At 44.5% G+C, this 21,122-nt stretch overlaps 1 protein-coding gene across 2 annotated transcripts in view; it reads right to left on the reverse strand.

The window, feature by feature from the left end:
* Window positions 1–528: 528 nt before the first annotated feature.
* The window catches only part of GFPT1 (glutamine--fructose-6-phosphate transaminase 1), a 45,078-nt gene continuing 24,484 nt past the window's right edge, over window positions 529–21,122 (reverse strand). The window contains exons 13-19 of one of the 2 annotated variants that reach the window (XM_067312528.1): window positions 20,989–21,109; window positions 18,948–19,105; window positions 15,754–15,868; window positions 15,295–15,422; window positions 14,417–14,584; window positions 13,489–13,650; window positions 529–880 (exon numbers count right to left, since the gene is read on the reverse strand). In XM_067312528.1, the coding sequence (XP_067168629.1) occupies window positions 851–880; window positions 13,489–13,650; window positions 14,417–14,584; window positions 15,295–15,422; window positions 15,754–15,868; window positions 18,948–19,105; window positions 20,989–21,109 (882 nt within the window). In that variant the 3' untranslated portion in view covers window positions 529–850. Of the gene's footprint in view, window positions 881–8,525; window positions 12,840–13,488; window positions 13,651–14,416; window positions 14,585–15,294; window positions 15,423–15,753; window positions 15,869–18,947; window positions 19,106–20,988; window positions 21,110–21,122 lie in introns of those variants that run through there. The other variant, XM_067312527.1, reaches the window with a different exon arrangement.

Here is a 21,122-nt window from a genome sequence, read left to right on the forward strand (position 1 = left end):
TTCTGGGTATTTTATAGGGTGAAAACCTTCCCTAAATTTCCAGTTTCTCTTCTTCAGTGATTTATCTGCCCCTTCCCTCCCCCTAAGGGCATACACCAGCCCATAGTGTGAATTCTTCAACAATTCACCAGCAACAGAAACAGGGTTTTTGGCATGCTCCAAAACCCCTGCCTGATTCCCGATAGGGATGATATATGATAAAATACAGCATTGCCCGCTTCCAAAGAGGGCTGCTACACAGTGAGACCCAGGGGACTCTGCGTAGCACCAGGCTGTCTGTGCAAGATGCGTCCTCGCTGTGCTAGTGTGTAGACCAGAAACTCAAGTCAAAGCAACAGGGTCAAGCTGTCAAAACTGCCCATGAATCTCATTGAAGGGGGGAAAGAGGATCGTGACCTTAGCTTTGTTTCTTGGGTTGTGAAAGGCAGGAAGGGAAGGAACCAGCCAAGAAAAGATACTCTGGCATTTCCAAAGCAGAATGCCCTGGTTTTGGCATTTGCTTTAAAAATAAAGACATCTGTGGAGTTTTTTATTGTTTAAAAACTAAAAACAAGGCAAGAGCCAAAGTGCAAAATGCAACCAGCAAATACAGAATACCTAATCTGTGACTGCTGGTCACTTATCTAGTGGGTTTTCTATGCCTAACTCAATGCAAAACACTTCTAAACCTGGGCCTGCCGGCCTGTGTGGCACAGAGCAGACAGGACGTGAGCGGGCAGAGAAGGTGGCAGCCCAGGGGAGTTGTTTCAGCTGCCTGTAGCTCGCTCGTGTTGCTCCTTTCCCTCGAGGCTCTCTCGGGCAGCTGCACACGAGGCGCTTTGCTCACGCAGTGGCGAAGAGGCGGTGGCGTTCACTCTCTGGAGGCAGCAATGCGGTCCACCTGCAAAGAGGACAGGCAGCCGTAAAGAGGAGAGCCTTTCGAGCCGAGAGGTGCGCCCGTGCGGTGACGCCCGCTCCTGTACGGGGTGCCAATCCGGCATCCAGAAATAAGGAAACAGCCAGTGGTTCGGTCCTGTCAGCTGCGGGAAAAGAGTGTTGTGCTTAAAAGACTCCTGAGCTAGAATATCTGCTTTCAGCAGGGTTCATTCGGGGCTTACCCAAAGGAGAACTTTGTGTGTGCAGGAGGACAACCCAGACTCAGTGGGATTGCTCACTGCAATTGTGAAACTACAGGAAAACTCGGCATGTTGGGGGGTTAATCCTTGCTCTCAAGGGACCCATGATGTAGCATAGCTCAGGTCCTTCTCTTTCTTGCCTAGCTGTGACAACTACAGAGGCTAATGCTACCTGCTCTACGCCTTTGGGACTGCGGTGGGAGTTTGCAAATAGCTGTGCAGGGCTATGGGGGAACTGGGCGCCTGTGAAGCAGAGATGATGTTTTCAGGGCACCGAGATACAGTTACTGTTGAAACATGTTGGGCAGGCTTGGAAACTGGGTCATTTGCACCAAAACTCTGCCCTGAAATTTGTGTTGTCTGGGCTGTTGTTTCTCCGTGAAACAACATTGCAGTGGGCCTCTGGAGATTTGGCCCAGAACGGACTGAGGAGCTGGGGAGTGCACCAAAGTTCCCACACTTGTCTGGGGGAAGACAGGTATCAACAGCAAAATTAGCAGTGTCATTAGCAGCCCTGTGCCAGGTTGGGTATTGCTTTGAAACAGCTCGGGGATTGTGCAGGAGCCCTCACTTCGGGTTTCTTGACCTGTTTCTGTTCTGGGAAGCAGCATCCACCCAGGTTAGGCTGTCTGAAGACTTGAAGAACTACAGCTGTGCACTGCCCGCTCAGGGTGCAGAGCAATACCTGCTCCAGGGGGGCCATGGGAAAATACAAAAGAAAGGCGTGAACATTCAGAGCAACTTAGTTTTTGGAGGGAGGTGGGAAGGGTGATGTCTACAGACTGGTGTCTTGGGCTGGCCTGGTTGCAGGGAAGTCTGTTCCTAGAGCTGATGGCAGGGGAGGAAGGGACGTGGTTAGTATTGGTGTCTTTTGGCTCTACACGAAGGAAGTGAGCTTTGTAGGGTAGCTGTCAGCAAGAGCCTGGAGCTCAGGCTTACGTCTCTGTGTACACAACCTCTTGCTGTTCCACTACCACTCCCTTGCTGGAAAGGAAACCTGCGTTTCATTCTCTCTGTCCCATGGCAACCTTGCATTGACAAGTCATTTAACGTTCCTGCTCCTCTGTTTTTCCAGCTATAGAATAATGGCAGATATTTCCCTTTGGAACAGGACTTTATATAGCGCTTTTCGCAGTCACCGAAACGAGAAAATGTCGAAGACCAAAGCGCTCCCAGGCTGGTGAGCCCTTGCCCCAGCTTTACATTTCCCTGCTTGTTCCTACTGTTGAGAAAAGTGTTTCTTAGCTGACGTTTCCAGGGTGTTAAAGCCCAGGTCGCACTTCAGTTCTCTTTTTCCTATCTACCACCCACAGCTACTCAAGAACAGCTTGTCTCAGAGCTGTGACCAGCGTACCTCCAGTTATCCATAAAGTCCTGGCTGCTGGCCTGCTACAAACCAGCTGGTCACATCCAGCTGGTGCATTAAATTGAAGACAGCTACAAATAAATTACTTGCTTTATTGCTTTTCCATGTAGGCATTGGCTATGATACCATTTGGACACGTGGCAACCCAAACAGGAGGGGTAAAGTGATGAGATACAGAACACTTCTTAGAGAGATGTTGCAGAGTTTTTATGCTTCAACTGGTTTGGGAGCAGGTTTGAGTTCTCGCCTTCTCGCCTGGTCACCAGGAACCATGCCTTCCTTTCTCCAGCACCTTACACCGCACAGAGAGGCATCTAATGACTGAACAGTAACCTTTGGATCTAGGTGAGGAGGAGGCATGTTTAGGGCCAAGGACAGATGTCCTTTTCTGGATCCAGCTGTGCCTGAAGGAGAGGTTATTGCCCCAAGCCCTCTCCCTCCTTCCGCTTTCAGGACGTAACTGTCCTGTGGCTTCAGCAGCGTGAGACCTACCCAGCTAGTGCTCCCTGAACCCATTCCTGTTCCTATCAGCCAGGCTGGCAAAGCCCTGGGATGGAAATTGTGTAGCTCACATGAGTGGTTCTCAACTTCTTGCCGCAGCTAGAGCAAACCTCCCTCCTGAAAGTGCTGGGGCCACAACGGGGTTGAACAAACCCTTGTTCCAGGTCGGCAGCACCTGGAGGGGGGTGAGAGGATGATGGATTAGTCCCTGCACGTCCCTACCCTGACACTTGTGACTAGACAGCCCCGTAGCAAAGATTCCTCCCGAACCCCAGCTGCTCTGCTTGCAAGCAGGTGCCTTCCTGGCTTGGCCTCATGTCAGCCTCGGGGCCCGCTTGCCCCCTGCCTCGCTTGGATGTGGTCCTGCAGAGACAGTCCTTGAGGCAGTTCATTCATCCTGCATGTCAAGCTCTGTCGTGAGCCCTTCCCGAAGGCCGTCTGCCAATTATGCTAAGAGAGATGACGTGGCTGGCCCGTAGGCTCGAGTCTGATCTACGGAGGAGAGGGGGGGTGAGGGCTGCTGCTCTCCCTTAGCAACACGACAAGCGAGCAGTGTAATACGGCCTCGCTGGGTCACAGAAACCTGTGATGACTCCTGGTGTGGCTGAGTGGGAGTTTTTCCTGTGTGCATAATTCCTAGCTCTGTGCAACTCTGAAATCCCCACTAAATTCCACCTGGTAAATGGCTGGCTGTACGGGCTTGATGTGTCGCGCTCTGAGCGTGACCGTTCTGTTTTGGCTTACGCTGCATGTGTTCCAACTTCAATTTTTTAGTAGGCTTTCTAGCCATGCTTGGCAAAGCGTGTCTTTCTGATAGCAGGAATTGCTGGAAAAACGCAAGGAGGAACGTGAGCCCGTGCCACAGCTTAGAGCGGCCTGGCTGGTGACCGCTGGGGCCATTCTGCCTGTTCTGCCGGTGCTGTTGCACTGGTCTCGTGGTTGGGCTGCAGGTAGCTCTACGTTGATAGCCCTAAAGGATAACTTTGGTTATGAAACCACCTTGCAGGCACACCCTTGGGGCTTGCCGATGAGGTGGTAAGTCAGCCCCTGCAGGCAGATGCTGTCTTGCCCAGTACTGGGTGCTAGAAAGCACCCGCCTGCGAGCTCGAGGAGGCTGTTCAGGTGGCAGCTGGCATCAGCAGGGAGGAGAGGCGGCATCTCCTTCCTAGCAGCGACCCGCTGGGGCGCGTGGTGCCGTGGCAGCGCGGAGGCTGCTTGGTGCACCGTCCTCTGCAACGCTGTCCCCGTCCCAAGCCCCGCTCTGCTGGGGATGCCGAGATCTGCCGAGGCCGAGCTGGCGCTTTCGCTGCCACCCTGAGCCAAACGCAGCGGCGGGGACCGTCCTGCTCATCCCTCCCCAGGGACACGCTCTCTCGCCTAGTGTAGGTTAGCGGTGTGCCGGCTCTGGGCAGAGATGGAAACGAGAGGAGCAGGGAGGTTTTAGTAATGTCCCTTGCAGCTTTGCTGACTACTGCCCTTGTCAAAACAGCACGGCAGCTTCTGTTAGAGGCAAGGCGTGGGCTTTGCCCCTGCCGGCGTTATTTCCTGCGTAGAGGTGGCTGGGCAGCCCTCCTACCTGCCCGAACGAGCTGGCCAGGCCCCTGTGCTGCCCCCCGTCCTGCCCATGACCCGAACGCGTCTCCCGGTGCGGGCGAGTCCCTGGGAGCCTAATTGGCTTTTTGCTGTGAGCTCTGGTGGTATCATGAGTGTCTCCAGCGCGTCTGGGCTCATCGCCGCTTTTAGGATCTTCTGTTAAACTAATGCTGCTCTTTGCTGCCCAGACACAGGCTAGCAGCTTGTTTGTTTAAAGCTGTTTCCATAGGAATTTGTAAGGACCATGGGAACATTTTTTATTTGACCTTAACAATAAAGAATGAGACTGAGGAGGGGGAAAGGAGTCCTGTCGAGTGTGATTTGTGGGTTTGATTTTTCTCTTAAGCTGGGTAACCTTTTTAGCACGGAGTGGACCATCTTGGCAGGTCAGCTTGCTTTTTGCTTTTCCTTTCCTTTTTCAAATGCCTGTGATGTCTTCCAATCAGCTGATAAATGCATGAAAATAGGTCAGGAAGAGCCTCTTTAAGGCACACAGGGCAGCTTTTGGGTCAGGCTTGCAGTAGATCAGATTCCTGCTTTTACGTCCAAGCTGGAGATGAAAAAGCCAGCCTGTCCAAACGCAAGTACAGGCTATGTCCCCGGGGCTAGCTATGATCTCAGTTGTCTCTGCGGTCTATCTCTTTACGTGTTTGACTGTGCTACTAAAGCAGTATCTGAGCATTTGCCTTCTCCCTGCTTTGGGAAGGACAGTGATGCTCTCCTGCCTATCGAATGAGGCACATAGGGCTGTGCAGCGCTATGAGGGTCCGGGGGGTGCTGGTAGTCCTCTGACTGCAAGGTTGGGGTGGCTTCAGTGGCAGTGTGGGCAGAGATTGCACAGGGAGCTGTAGCAGAGAGGAGAAGCGAAGTGGAGATGCTGCAGCATGCTGCTTGTTGGACCTTTCGAGCTGTAGGAGCTAGAAACTTGGTGAGCTAAAAATAGGTGCTGGCAGAGCAGCCCAGCAAAGAGGGAGTGTGGGCAACCGGGAAAGCAGCTCTTGAACTGTGGAACTAGCCAGGATGCTCTACTGAGATGAAGTCCCATTCCCATAATGTGATTTTTAAAAGCTTCCCAGGAAGGCTCATCAGCTGTCACTGAAGTTATAACACTTAAATCCTACTCAGTAACGTTCCAGATACGACGGGGTGCTGCTGTGGTGCTGCACAGTGATGCTGTGGGGCTGGTGAAACCACCAGGCGCTCAGGGACCACATGCTCAACAGACAGGGAGGTATACTAGGTAACGGTATGCACAGTAATTACTAAACAGTAAAAACAGTAATTAAAAACAGTATTAAGTTACCTATACTAGGTAACCTGATGCTCTCTGCTGCCAGTCTCTGTTTCGAGTAGGGACAGTTCACTTTGTGCATCTTTCCAATAGCACAGTAAGTGTGGTGTCTGCTCTCTTAGGGGAGAAAAATTAGAAAATAACTTCTACTTTCTGAAGTGGAAAGCAACGATCACTTTTCTCAAACCAAAAAGACAGTAGTCTGCACCGACCGCCTGCCGTGCACAGCCAATGTAGCTAATGTGTAAGAATGGCTCTGCTGATGCTCAGAGTTTCTGCGAACAGGGGAAATACCACCCTGGTAACTGGGATTCAAGTTATAATCTGAAAGCTGACAGGTGAAGCACCCCCTCCTCGTCCTACCTATATCCATCTGCAATGCTGCCATGTGCCGGTTCCTTCCCAACCTTGCCCACGTCAGAAGGGGCTCGGGGGTTAACAACTCCCCTAGCACGGCCTGCGGCCTGCCAGCTTCCCACCGCCTATCTCACGGCGACCGAAGAACTGGCTGCTTAGTGGGGTGCATTTCTCCAAACCCAGCAGCTACGTGGCTGTTTTCTGTGCAAGCAGTTATTGCAGATGGCTATGGATGAGCTCTGCAGTAGTGAAAAACAGCTTACCACAGAGCAGGAAGGGAAGGTGCCTGATAAAAACCATCCCCGGGGTCTTGGATATACACAGTACTCCTGCAAGCAACGCGTACCCCAGCGGTAAGCGCTGCTTTCTAGAAAAGGAATCCATACAGATAAAGAAACTTGCATGTATGTCTATAACCATTAGCGTGAGGCTCTGCACCCAAACTGTTCTGAAGGCCCCCACAAACTTTGTATTTTAACTCAGTACACCGAGAAATGAGTCTTGAACAGTGGGAAAGCATAAATGTCGGAAAGTATGTTGCGCTAAGAGAGCCTAAAAGTACTTTGGAGCAGGCAGTCTATTATAATTCATTCAAACCAAATGCTTATGCCCTTCTGTAAATCGCACTTAGCAGCTGGGAGCTTATTATTTGTCTTAAAATGTCATACTGTATGAGACCAGCGCTACAGGGGATGGCAGAGTTTCTGTGCAAGGGACTTGCAGGCCCTTCATCCCTCACCTTATTGCTTTTAGTCAAGCGAGGATTTAAGGAAAGGGATTTCTTGCAACCTGAGCACAGGACTGACTTGCTAAGACCCCGGTCACGTCCCTTTGTGGCTGTCTTCTCACTGTCATTTTTACTGGCTTAAACGAAATGTACTGTGCAGTGTGTGTGGTTAGGTATCACAAATGGGGAGATAAGAACCCGGTAGTGTCTCTTCACCTGTGTTTTGATACTGCTCCCTTGCTCTTCAAACAAGGTAGTACTAGGCTGTACTAAAGAAAGAGGTTCCCTGTGCCCTCCCTGGTGTGATTGGAAATGCAGCCAGAGCTGCGACAGCAGCTGATGACAGTCTCGGTTCTCCGCGCTGCAGTGCCGGAGAACGGCTGACTTGTACCAGAGGAGAGAGACCCAGTACGGTGCATCTCCGGAGTCATTTAGGAGAGATTCTGCGCACGCCGAGGCGCGTCTAGTCAAAGCAACTCTCCTTGCTGCGTCATTGCAATAGTCCTTTTTCCTTTGGGGTCCCAAGCAGGTGTGACCTTCAGTTATGGTAACAAAAGCCTAAAGCTTTGAGCGGTATTACGTGGTTCAGGTTATGACTGTAATACAAGCTAGTATTCATGTTTACTTTTGAAGATCTGAGCGAGCAGAAGCGGACAGTCTTGCTTCTAACATGGGGCTGTTTTTCTGTGCGTAGGCATTGGCTCTTACTGTGATACTAAGGACACATACGCGTTGTTTCAAGACAACAGCCTTAAAAAACAGTCGTCTCATGAATTTTTACTACTGCTACTTATACAGGAGAGGCATTCACTTTGCAACAAGAGCAAGTCCAAGCTGCTCGCTTTATCTAGGAAAAGGATCGTGTTTGGTATTCTTCCCCTGCGGAGGTGAGGGGCCCTGGGATAATTAATGCACGAGTGGCTCTGGCTGGAGGAGGGGTGGCATTTCAGGTGGTCTCTTGGTGGCGAGGGCTTCACTTAAGAAGTTGTCTAGGCATTTTTTAGACATGAACCATCTCTTTTAGCCCCCAGCTGTTTTCTTACAAGAAGGTGTATTTAATAGTACTATCTCAGCATCTGTTCTGTAGCCTCCACTGCCCTGTTTGTGACGCAGCCTGCTTTAAAGTGCTTGGCAGAGACGTTCCCCGCATGTCTGTACATTACCTAAACAGGGGACAACCACCGAACAGCTCAAAAAGGAACCTTGAGAGTTTCAAAACTCGTGTAGAATGAGTGTAAAGACCAGGAAGTGTGGGTCACGCAATTTTGTCTTATCTAATAATAGAAAAGTGGTTGTCAAATCTGAATTAAAGTACAGATGGTAATACCAACTGTTCTGCCTTAGAGGTATTTTATGGAAAAGCTTCCTTCTTGCCTCTTTTTGGTTAGTGGCAAAAACGTGGTTAGAAAATGACAGTTGAAAAATATTCTATCTCAGACATGAAAAATTGCCTGGCCAGTTAGGAGAGAGTTGAGTTAAGCCCTAAGTTTTTCTATTTTTTACATATAGCCCCTAACTTTCATAGAGGTTACCTATTCTTAAATGGATTTAACTAAAGACCAGGAATTGAGTCTGTTTAATGTAGGGCACTTGATTTTATTCAAAGGGTGAGATACAAAAAAGTAAGCAAAAAGACAAAACCCAAATTATAAAACACTACAGACAAAAGTAAGACATCTTCTGCGTACAGCACATGACAGGAAACAAGATACAGACTGGTCCCCACAAACCAAGCCAGCTGGGTATGTACAAGCAGAGGCAAATACGTCTACAAGAGAAGAAATGGTAACATTTGCCATTTCAAGTGTCTATTTACGCAAACTGAATTGAAGGCAAATAGTTTTCTTTCCCTTTATTTGAACCAAGTACTTTTTTTTTCTTCTTCTTCTTCTTCTTGTTCCTCATATAGGGGAGGGACTCCATGCTTTGAGGCAAGTTCAGTACATTCAGGTAGGATCTAAAATTAGCCACAGTTAAACACTGACAAACTACTTGAAGGGCCTGATTTAAATCCCCCCCCACCCCCTCTTCCACGCTGCTGACAGGCATCTACTTGTGGTGTGAAGGACTACCACTAACCAAGAGGGGAAAAGCCTAATTCTGCATTAATATATTGGGCTTCCTTAGGCCTTTAGGTGTTTCAATCTGCAGCTTAACCAAACCTAATTTGTCTAAGCCAGATTTAAGGCTCCTAATTCGGCATGACTACGTGTTGTGCCATATCCATGAGATCCCTACCGCTTGACTCTGAAATTGGGTATTTGAAGCTTTCACTAACACAGCTCTTTAAATACAAAGGGACTCAAACTCTAGGAAAAGGATTCCAAGGCAGCTTTTTGGCTAGAAGGATATCTCCATGTCCGTGGTACTTAATTATTCTCCGGTAAATAAAACCACACTAAAGAGAGACTGCATTTGCTGTGTCACTGTTGGGTTTTACAAAGACGATTACCCAAATACTGTCTGGGGCTCTTTGTATGAATACTTTTACAGCCAGTATTTATTCACCTGATAAATTCATGGCCTTTCTTTAGTGTAGCTATGAGGAAAGAAGAAAAACTTTCTGACCAAATTATATACCATGTATGATTTAAACTCCTACTGTTTGTGGAATAACCTTAGTAAGAGGCTTGGAATTTGACTGAGACCTGTTAGGCAGAAACAACACGAGCTGAGCCCAAAGGTCCCTGGGTTTTAGTAATTAAAAAAAAAAAAAAAAAAAAAGGCTTATGCATCACTTTAAGCTGCTATAGATAGAGATGAGGAAAACAGTTTCTTGAATCAAAATAAATTCTGACAAATGTATGCAGTAATAGGCAGCTGCCATTCCAAATGACAAAGGCCTGTATTTGTATTTACCTGTGGCTCAATTTTAGTGATGGGGTACTGCATTTTTAAACGCCTCAGTTAGGAAGGAGGGAGTTTTACTGGCTCAGTAAGCAAAACATTCATTCTGGAGAGCAGAAGACTGACTGGCTGTTAATAAATATCACAAGACATTCTAAAAGTTGTCTAGGGAAAAGAGAAACATCATCTGTTCATCAAAATGCAACACATCTAGACAAAATGAGGTAAGGAAAGCTAGGAGAGTCCTTTATACATTCTCACTTCACGCAGGCATGGCAATTAACAACAACGAGATGCTTTAAGGATTCCCTACCATGCTCATCAGAAAAATTCTTCACAGCAAGTGTGCTCCTCAGCATTCTTTGATATTAAGCATTACAACATCCGATAGTCTAGTTGCAAGTAGCGACTAAACCACTGTTTTTGGCAAGCAGAGTTTGGTACACTTCAGGCAGTTTGCTGGCAACTTGCAGAATGCAGGGGGTGAGTACCTTTACTTCTGACAAATGAAGAATTTGTCATGAGTTTTAATGCCTTAAATTACAAAGCATAAGGATTTGTCTATCGTAGCATCAAACCAAATAACTCAGCAATATCTGTACAGTTACATCCAACATGAGTGTGTCAGATTTACATTTCTAACTTAGTATCCTCTTCTTTGGTCCTCTTTGTATACAACATATTTTTGTAAATACTTAACAGCCTGCATTATCCAACTTTTACTGTATAGCAACTTGTATTTTAACAGTGCTGACTACCATCAGGTTTGCTAGGGGACTTGGTAAGCTAGCAGACAATCATCTGTACGAGGCTAGGTAAGAGCAGTGCTTGCTGCTTTTCTTCTGAGTGGAATAGGAGAAAGAGCTTAAAATAACTTTCTTGCGGGATTCATTCGCATTAGAATCCATGCTAGCCAGCACGCAGGGTATCGTACTGCAAGTCCTTATCTTGGGGGGGGGGGGAATGACCCTTCCTTGGTTCCAACCCCTCCAGTTAAAGGTTCACAGTTTCCCTCTTCTTAAGCAAGCTGAGTGGGAGAAGGAAGAGGGACTGTTTTCAAATTGCTAGCACTGAACAGGCATTGTTTTTCCTTAAAGAAAAGTATCCTCTTCAAATGACGCAGAGAAGTCTACTCGTCATGGTCTGGCTGAGGCACCTAATGACTCGGCCTCTCATAAGCAAACATGGTACAAATAAAATGCAACGTTTACTGCTTTCTTCTTAAACAGACACTGGCAGCACAACCCATTCATAAAGTAATAGTCTGAATACAGTGTATCAGTAAACATATACATATTGGTTTGAGGAGCTATTTCCAGGCATGCAGCAATTTATTCTCATTAACATAATAAAACTAAGCCGGCAACTGATCTTGAATCAAAGTTATAGAGGTTACTTCAATTTATACAAAATAGAATTGCCACAGACAGTCTTTGGAACCACCTCGCTTTGAGCAACTGTCTTCACTGTGAGTGTTGGCCTGGATTACTGTAACTTAGCAATAGTCTCGCATCCTGCGCAAGGAGAACCAGCTTTCAAATGGTAGAGGACAGTCCCCAAACACCATATTTGTTAAAGCAGTTCTTCAGGGGCAGTAATTGACCTTGAGTTTCTCTACTATTGGCCAAGTATTGCTTTACGCCTTGCACTATGGTGTTTTTACTGCCTGTGTAAAACTAATTCAAAACCTGACAGGCTGGTAGGAAATAGGCCCTTTTGCATTAGGAAACACAGAGCTAACTGCCCTTTAACGACTGAAAAAGCGTTAGGTCGTGAAAGCATGCTTTCTGTGTAATGTCTGCTCCTCTGCAAACTTGGTATAAAGCTATTATCACAGTATCTTTTTCTCTCTCGGCTACTGAACCTTTTTTTTTACCCCCTCTGACTGTAAACCGGCAGAAGCTGACACAAGTCAGATACGCCACTGCCACTGCATGAACTGCTCTAAATAAACCAGACCCGCTTTAAGGGACTTGGTCTAACGTGCTAAGCCTCAGAAAGGAAGACTGAGTGCTGTCTGACTGGGAGATACAAGGCAAAAACTTTCTTGTACATGTTCAGACCAGTAAGTGACCTGCAGCAATATAAAGCCAGTTCCCTAGGATTTGTTTATAATGCCACAGTGCTCAAACGGGAGAAAAACTTCATCCCTCAACACAGAATGAGTGTGACTTGTTTAAAACAGAAAACAAACAACAAAACCTGAGCACTGTCCATATTCCTCTTTTCTCCCCCGCTTTGGTAAGCACCCATGCCCACATCAGATGCTGCTTTCGTTTATGCTTGAAGGAGCGAGTTCCACTGTCTTCGTGGGCACAACCAGAGATAGGTGCTGGTTTTGCAGAACGCATTTTGGCCCACTGAGTCTACGAGATTGTCAGCTGCTAGGTATTTGGCATAGATTAAAATCCTTTTGATGTGACTTGTTTTGGTTTTTTGTTTAAGCACGTTTACCAAGGGCCTAAGATTTAGGAAGTATGACAGATCAGTTGAATTCCCTTTTGTAAATGAGGCAGAAATTGACCCAAACTCTTGTTCCAATTTTGTTCACTATTAAAGTATCTGCACAAGCAAGACCAGTAACAGCTTTTGTTCCAGTTGTATGTCCTGGTATCCTGCTTCACTGCCTGAGAGCATGACAGGTAATTCATTCAATGGTTTCTCAGCAACAACAGGAATGAGCCACACTGGGTAAGAAACTATGACGTTATCTTAAAGTAAAGTGGAGGGCCCCTTACCTAGAAGACTGAGAAATCTTTAAAGAAAACCATTTAACATCTTTCATGGAAGTCTAGTGTTCAAAAAACCCAAAGCTATTGACATAGCACGTGGAATCAATTTGACAATCACTAATGTAATGGAATTACGGTGATCTTATACACAAACAACGATTTAGCAAAATAAGATTTACCTAGGGGACTTTAAAATCAAGTTATTTTGGTACCAAAAAAAGTCTTTCATTTAATTCCCCTTTGCCCCTATGATTCAGATGATCTTTCACTCTACAGTTACGGACTTGGCCAGATTTCTTGGAAAATCAACCTGCAGAGAGGGAGGAGAAAGAAGATGCTTGTGAGTATTTATGCACTTTGTTTGTTTGTGTATAACTTTGTAAGGTGGGGAACAGTTCTTGTGCAATTAAATTTAAACTAACACCACACTTTCATGTTAATTTAGGATAATCAGTGCAGGGAAAGTCCATCCATTTCAGTTGTGATGGCCTGGTCAAGAGAACTAAGGACTTAACTCCTTTGGCATACATTGTACGTGGCTCAGAAGAAAAAAGATCACTGCAGTAAACGGCAGAGGCCAGTGCCTGTATTAAGATCAAATACCTAACACAAACCGACTCTGGTTTTCACACATCCTTCTGTGGATTTTTAGCTTCCTTTCAGATTCCTACAAGCCCTTCAGGAACAGTACGCTTGTGATGATTCCAGAAAGCAAACACATGTCCAAACCAAACTGCACAAGACTCGGCCAAGTATACTAGATCGTCATTCAAGCTTTGTTCACGAGAAGCTTCTGTAATTGCTAGGTCTCCCACTTAACCTGGTATTTACAGGAGCTCGAGCAATCATACGGAGTGGACAAACCCCCCAGACTTCCCACCTCACCCAGCACATCTATTCCAGGTCTTTCGCTAGCGAATGCACAGTGCAGAAGGCGAGGAAGGGAGTACTGTACTTACATCGTATCCTCTGAGAACTGCGAGATGGAAAGCCAGAAGCTGAAGGGGGATAACACTGAGGATCCCCTGCAGACAGTCCACCGAATGGGGAACTTTGATTGTTCTCTTATTGTTCTTAATTGTCTCGATGTCCTCCTTGTCACAAATCACTACAGGTCGCCCCTGCAACAAAGGGAAACGTCTAAGAAAAACGGCTCTGAAAGGGTTCTTTTCTTGCTTCTGTTCAGATTGTGGGCAACAAGAACTTTTCATTGAATTCAGAACAAAACAATCGAGGGCACCGCTGCAGCATATTTTAAGGGGTAAGCAGAAACCTAATGCAGTTTGTATGCCTTGCCTTATACCAGGGGACTTGCACCTATTTTAATTCTTTTTAACCAGAAATCTGCAATGGCATGTCTTGTACGGTTTGAAGCATCACCTTTTCTAAAATCTGATAGAACTGGAAAGTTCCAAAGTTTAAAACAAAACTGTTGGTTTTTTTTTAAGCTAGTGAAATACAGAGATTTAAATCTGAAAGCCAGCTACTATTTCAGGTTCTGGAAGAGATATCTACTAATGTTTTGGACCTAATCCGCATTGACAAAAGGTCTTTGGCTCTAACTTCTACTACTGTCCTATAAAATCTGTTACAAAGGTATTTTCTTTTGAAGCTTAAGGATGACAATGAAGACATTAATCAAGCTCTCTTCTACCCTTTGTCTAGTATTGTAAAAACTGCACCTAAGAAAAACAGAAAGACTATCTACTGAAGTCACGTTTTAGGCAGTACACTAAATAGCTACCAGATTGCAGCAAACCTGATCTAAGCTGGACTGAGGATAGAAATATCAAATTCTCCAAAGCAAATACTTTGGGTGCACAGTAAAACTGTTTTTATATCAAAAGCAACACTTTTGATGCACTCTATACTTTTACAGGCACTTACCTGTCGTGCAATCACCTGTTGGAGAGCATTCTGGCACTTTGCATATGTGTGATCTCTCATGATGATCATGATAACAGGCATCAGTTTGTCCACCAGCGCAAGAGGACCGTGCTTCAGCTCACCTGCCAATATCCCCTCAGAGTGCATGTAGGTAATTTCTTTAATTTTCTAGATGGGGAAAAAGTAATTCATAAAGCTTTAGGCAAATCTTCTTCTTTTGCCATCTGAGGAGTTTTTTTCTACTTTCTAGGGAAAAGCAGTGATTAACCTTGTAAAAATATGTTCAAGGTCTCCTCAGGTCCAATATTTGGACTAGCCAGCCTGAAAACCTAGTTCAAAGTAGTGCATATGGGCTGAGCTGCTCAGAAGATCAACACTTACAGTTCTGTTGCTAAACCCACCACAGGCCTTGTGATTTACAGTCAGCCTGCATATATATCATCATAGCACTAATATCAACAGGAATATCCTCAAAGGTAAAAACCCCAGCGTACAGTTTTTAGGAAGGATGTGCTCAGCTGTGGCTACTGAGCATTTCTGGAAATGCCGTTCCAGCAGTTTAAGGAACCGATTATACGAGGGTGCACTGCCACAATAATCCATGATGGACCTAAAGCATTCCCAGTGTGAACACTGAAAATAAATGCACTTTCACAGCTGCATTTAGCCTGTTAACAGTTATGTGATCTGTCTGTCTGCTTCAGTAGAGTCCTTAACAGCGTTACGATGAGTTCCAACTACCTGACCTGGTGTATCAGTCAGCGCGCCCTAGTTAGCTGCTTGTAAATCATCTTGCAGCCATGCGTCATTTCCTGCGCTCAAATTTGAGGCCAGAGCTAAGGGCATTTGAATCAGTATTAAATGAAGAAATCTCTTACCAAAGCTCCCTCAAGACATGTAGCATAATGGTAGCCACGTCCCATAATGAGAACAGACTTCTGATGGTATAGCTCTGTTGCTAGCTTCTGGATCTCGTCATCCATACTCAGCACTTCCTTAATCAAGTCTAGAAAGAAAGAGAAGAACTAAAGTTGTGTGTGCTTCTAAGTCCATGCCCCTCAAACTGCACAGGCTGTTTATACTTCACCTACACATAAAAGCAGTGACTCGCATGAAAACTGGGCCCAGTACTTTAACATCCCAGTTTAGCACTCTGAAGGCATCAGAGAGAATGCGGCTGCAAGTTCACACTAATGACCACTTCCCACAAATTTGATCCCCTCAATCTTTTCTCCACTGCGAGCTTCTGGGTGAGAGCAAGGTTTGGGCATTCCTGAAGTTCCTTTGCACTATAGAGTTTCACCTGGCAAGAACACAATAAATGTAATGGTTCCTACCTGGCAGTCCCTTTAGACCACGCATGATTTCCTTGCGCCTTTCTTGCATAGAAATTCTATCATCACACATCATCAGCGCAAACATCACCAACGAAACAAACTGGCTGGTATAGGCCTGAGAGAGAGAGAGAGAGAAACATGTAACGAAGCAGTTGTCACCTACTACAGCACCCGGTGGATCTGTGAGCGTCTCTCAGACCCCCTTCTCTGTCAGTGGCCCTAAGGGTGAGTAAGGTGTGACTTTTGCAATTCTAGATATTTAAACTTTGGTTTATTGTGCAACAGCTGGACAATAGAAGAATTAAGATGGCTTTGCTAGTGCCACGTCACCAATAGATTATAAGAGGAAAACTCAGTCGTCTGGGAGAAGCAGTTCAGAAACATAACTTTTAGACTAATTATTGACTTTATTCTTAGCACGTTACTAAATTATAGCTTTCATTCCAGTTAAGCAGGAACGAACCTGAAACGCACAGGGCATTTGTTCAAATGGAGCCTCACAATGGCACGATCGCCTTACGCTCCAAGAGATTAACACACAACAAGCCAAGTGGAGTATTTCTAAAAACTCCCTGGCAACCATTAAACCGTTAATTAAAACCTTACATCTTGTGACCATACCCGTGGCCTTCTTTCTGTATTTGAGCAAGCAAATATTGAGAACGCTGAAGACCAACAGACCCAATGACTGGAGATGTATGGGAAAAGTCCACCAGTAACAACAGCTGGCCATTGCGACACAACAGCTAGGCATAATCTTTTGGACCGTGTTCAAGGAGCTCACCAGCCATTTCCCCTGCTGGGGCTACTGGAAAGGTAAGTGACTGGTATCACTGGCTTTGGGGGAAAAACTGTGTTCATCTGCACAAACAAGCGAAACTAGCGCTCACATTAAGATAATTCCATCTGCAAAAGCATCTGAGCCGTAGCATTAAACAGCTATTGTAAAAGTCGAGCCTCTGAAGTCCTTACAAGACAAATGTTATGAAATGGTCCAAGATGCCAGCCTGGGATTGAGGTTCGTTAGTGTAAGATTAATTTGTGTAGAATTTCTATCCCTTTCTAAACAATGACCAAACTTTCACACTGATATATTGGAAAAGATTTAAACAGCTTTAAAGGAATCTAGAAAAGCTTCAGTTATACTGACTAGCAGGGTTAGATACGAAATGTTTGTTTTGGATGGCACGCAGTTGAAGGTTACAGAAGTAAATAGCACAAACCAGAAATGTTGACATTGCCTGGATTGTTTATATGTTCTCAAAATAAAGTTCTGTACAACCTTAGGGCAAAATCTCTTCAAATTCATGTTTCACATGTGCATAATTTTGGTAACTCCTCACATCACCAGAAAGAAAATGCAATTTTCAGTTATCTCCAAACTGTAATGTTGGCAATGTAAAAACAACCAAGGCACAAACAACTCGTTCAAGTTTCTTGTAAGAGACTCATGAATTTTCCATGATCAAATTCCCCAATGAACTATTAAACTCAAATGTGGTTTTTGGCTGAATTTATGTAACAGATTGACATCATCTTGCCTCTAAATATAACTAAATCAAAGCAGATTTCACCAGGCAGAAGCACTTCATTGAAATGAAATGCAGCAAGGCAAGTTATTTTATACTACATCACACGTAGCCAGATGCATCTACCAGAGAATAACACTGTCAGGCGGACATAAATACAGGTTTTCTTTAAAAGACCATTCCCACATTTGCTGAAAGTATGGTTTTAATATCACACATTCTTTAGTAAAGCGGTGCCATTAAGGGCAGTTACGTACTGTTTAGGTTTCCAAACCTTGTCTTATAATTTTCTTTCTGATCTTTAGACCTTAGTTTAAACTGAGTCTGCGCCCAGAACAAATGATGCTAGAGACAGAGGAGAGAATTCTTGCTGCTTAGGAAGTTCTTCCCTCTGAGACCCCTTCAGTTTCAAGCTTTAATATTGCCTCCTTCTAATATTTCCCTTGCAAAAGAAAAAACTCTTTGCAAGATGCAAGAAAAAGAAAATGAATAGTGTTACTGGGCACATGCTTATTAACTACACAATCATCAATAGTGACTGGTAAGAAGGGGACGGGTACTGAAAACATTTAACAGAGAACCCATGATGTAACAGCTAACGCCTTCGGGGGGAGTTTGGATAACGATCTGCATATATGCAAAATTGCCCCTCATTTCCCAGTAATACATTAAAAACTACCCATTGCTGCTGCAGTGAGGTTAGCAGCTCTTTGAAGGTTCTAGTTAAGCCTGTTCTCTTTCAACTGCATTTAGTGGTGCTGTTGCAGTCCCACCCTGATAAATCTTACATCCTATAAATTTTATAGAGAGGGGAGAGACTTTGCTAACTGGGACATAATTTGATTTACATTTCTTGCCTCGCAAAGTCCCCACAGAGATGGCTCCGATACAGTATGATTTTAAAGACAAGGAGCCCAATTCTTCCATTACTGCTGAGCTGAACGCTTTTACCAGGTAAGTGAGCAGTAGTCAAACAGAGAATGTAGCCTGAAATTGGGCATATCATGACTCAGCTATTTTACTCATTTTAATTTAAAAATCCCTGGATTTTTTTTCCCCCTCATTTAGGAAATAAAAGTGTTTGGACACTTCTGTAGAAAACAGGGTTTCTCCTACTTTGTTTTACATCTTTCCATTTACCAACAGAGTTGTATTTTTTCCAGTTAAAATTGCTCTCCAAATTCCTCCAAAAGCCCAAATGCAGGATCCCCTGAAACACTACAGACATCTTAAGAGAAACTGGGAGGTACAACGAGCACTTCTGCAAAAAGGGTTTTCTTGGAAGGTGCCATCTTAGCAATAATTAATCCAAAATAATCGTGGCTTTGTGTTCAACAGTTTTAGCTACCGTATTTCATTCTTCGTGCCATCTTCAAATCAACTAATGACTTCACTTTCCTTCCTTAAGCAAAACTATTCTTGAGATCATAAAGAATGAAATGACCAAGACCTCCCAGTGTCAAATATAATTTTGTAGCTTTTTATTTTATTATTTTTGAAAGCCTGTCGAGTTCTGATAATAGTTGAGTTCCAACTATTTTGGTTGTACAGAATGCATCAAAGCTATCTTTAAAAATTCAACATTGAGAGACTATGCACGTGGTTAAAATGCAGTCAAAAACAATCACGGTAATAAAGAGTGACATCTATAAATTCAGTATTTACCTTTGTACTGGCAACCCCAATCTCTGGTCCTGCATTGATATGGACTCCGCAATCTGTCTCTCGTGATATAGAGCTGCCAACTGTGTTAGTTATTCCTACAGTTAAGGCTCCTCTCTCTTTACAGTACCGAAGACCCATCAAAGTATCTGCCGTCTCACCTGAAAAGACAGATGTTTACAATGCTGTTATCGTGTGGCAAAACTGCAATGCTTTCCTAAATACAAAGCTATTGCCAGGGTTTAGTCATTGTGCCAGCGTCTAGCTGCTACGGCCCTGCGCCACAGACAAGCCTGAAATCTGCAAAACAAAGCCTGATGCTAGTACTTGATATAAGGAAAAGTTAGTACTATGCTAAGGTTTAAAAAAAGGGGTCACAGTACATCTCATTCAACAAAACCAATTTTCTTCTCTCTCCTGGTTATTAAAATTCACCTTGAGGAGGGGAAAAAAAACAAACATGTTAAGGATATCTGGACATAACGCAGCTCAAGTGTACAGCGCATGCAATAGAGCATTAAGTTACACCTGGACTTTTGTGTCCTCCCACTGTGTTACTGCTATCAAAAAACAGACTTGTTTTGGCTAGTGGTGCTTACCAACAACATGGTAAGTTTCAAAATTTGTCCTCAAAGAGGTTATATCCAAAACTAAGTACCAGTTCTCAAATTTGTTTGTACTATATTCAAATAAATTGGCTTGAATCTGACTTCAAAATATTTCAAAAACCTTAGATGTAAAGAATCAGAAAAGGCTAGTCTAAGTAAACTCCACAGGAGCGGGGGGACGTCCCAGTAGTGCTGCTTGTGGAGCTGAGCTCCAGAGATAGCACTAAAAGCAGAAGCTACTGAATATTCCATCTACTATTCCCAGTTTGCTTTTGTCCTTAAAGGACACTCCTGTGAGTACTCCTGCACACATAAGGTGAGATGAACCAACACAGAATAAAAAACACAAGGGGTGGTACACTTCTACTTCAGTATACCAATACATCAAACCCCTGGTCTGCATACTGCATTACTGAAAAACAAGTCATCTAGAGTGGTAGTCTTAATCTAAGGCTAGAAAGAGAGATTTGTGGCTGGGGGAACTGGAGTTACTTGAGTTGAATGTGTACTTCGGTTTTGTATTGTCTGATGACCAACCTCAGGTTCCAGGAAAATCCTTGTTTGTTTGCTGCATGCAACACTAAGGGGAAAGAGGTACTCCCTAGAGTGCTCTTAACAGTGTTCCCCGTTAGAGTAAGGACAGTACTCTTCCTGAAGGGAAGAGGCAACAGCGGCACAGGTATTCCAAACACTGGGAAACTAGAACAATCATATGAGCCCCCAGAAAGAGGGAGTTCTCTAAGTTACCTGACACTGAGGAGAAAAAGTGATTATTATTTTGCCACCAGGAGTATTTTAACCTATGGTTAAAAAGTAACTACTACTTTTAATATCATAGCTGAAGACCAGCTGTGAAGATCTACAATGGCAGATGCAACTAAAAGGAAAATAATTACTGCAATTGTCCTTGAAAAGATTTTCAACAGGATATACCAGTTTATTTTGTTTGAGCTTAAGTGTATGTTTTATCTCACATTCCATTCCAAGGTTGTTGTATATTTTAAGATACTTTTGTTTAATAGTTTCATTTCGTTTATGGATCTGGTCAAGGATATAGCTTAGTATTTCATACTGTTTTAACCAAAGAACTAAAAGTATTCAAAAGCAACTACTGAGTTGTCCTTTACCTAAAGCTCGGTGGATTTTTTTTAGTCTATTGATTGATGGACTATTTCCCCCCAGAGAAAGGAAACAAAACAACTGTTGCCATATGTAAGACTCACCTAAACAAAACCCTGCACCGCCATGAAAACAGACCTGAGGAGACCGGCTCTATTTTTTCCCATCTCTAGTACCTGTGTGCCAGTTTCTTCACTCACGTGTACCACCTGCAGTCCCGCCGGCAGGCACAAGAACTCGGCCCTACAGACTTTTCCCTCCCAAGCAAACACTTACAGGAAAAAGGTGAGTGAGTGGGTGGTGAAGCGAGACTATACCTGACTGGCTGATGAAAAAGCAAACATCATCTCTGAAGACAGGAGTGTTTCTGTCCAGGAAGTCACTGGCTAGTTCAACCATAACAGGCAATTCAGTCAGTTCTTCCAGAACCTGACGAGTCTGGTAAAAGGAG

Source organism: Apteryx mantelli, chromosome 29 (assembly GCF_036417845.1).
Source record: "Apteryx mantelli isolate bAptMan1 chromosome 29, bAptMan1.hap1, whole genome shotgun sequence".
Lineage (NCBI taxonomy): Eukaryota > Metazoa > Chordata > Aves > Apterygiformes > Apterygidae > Apteryx > Apteryx mantelli.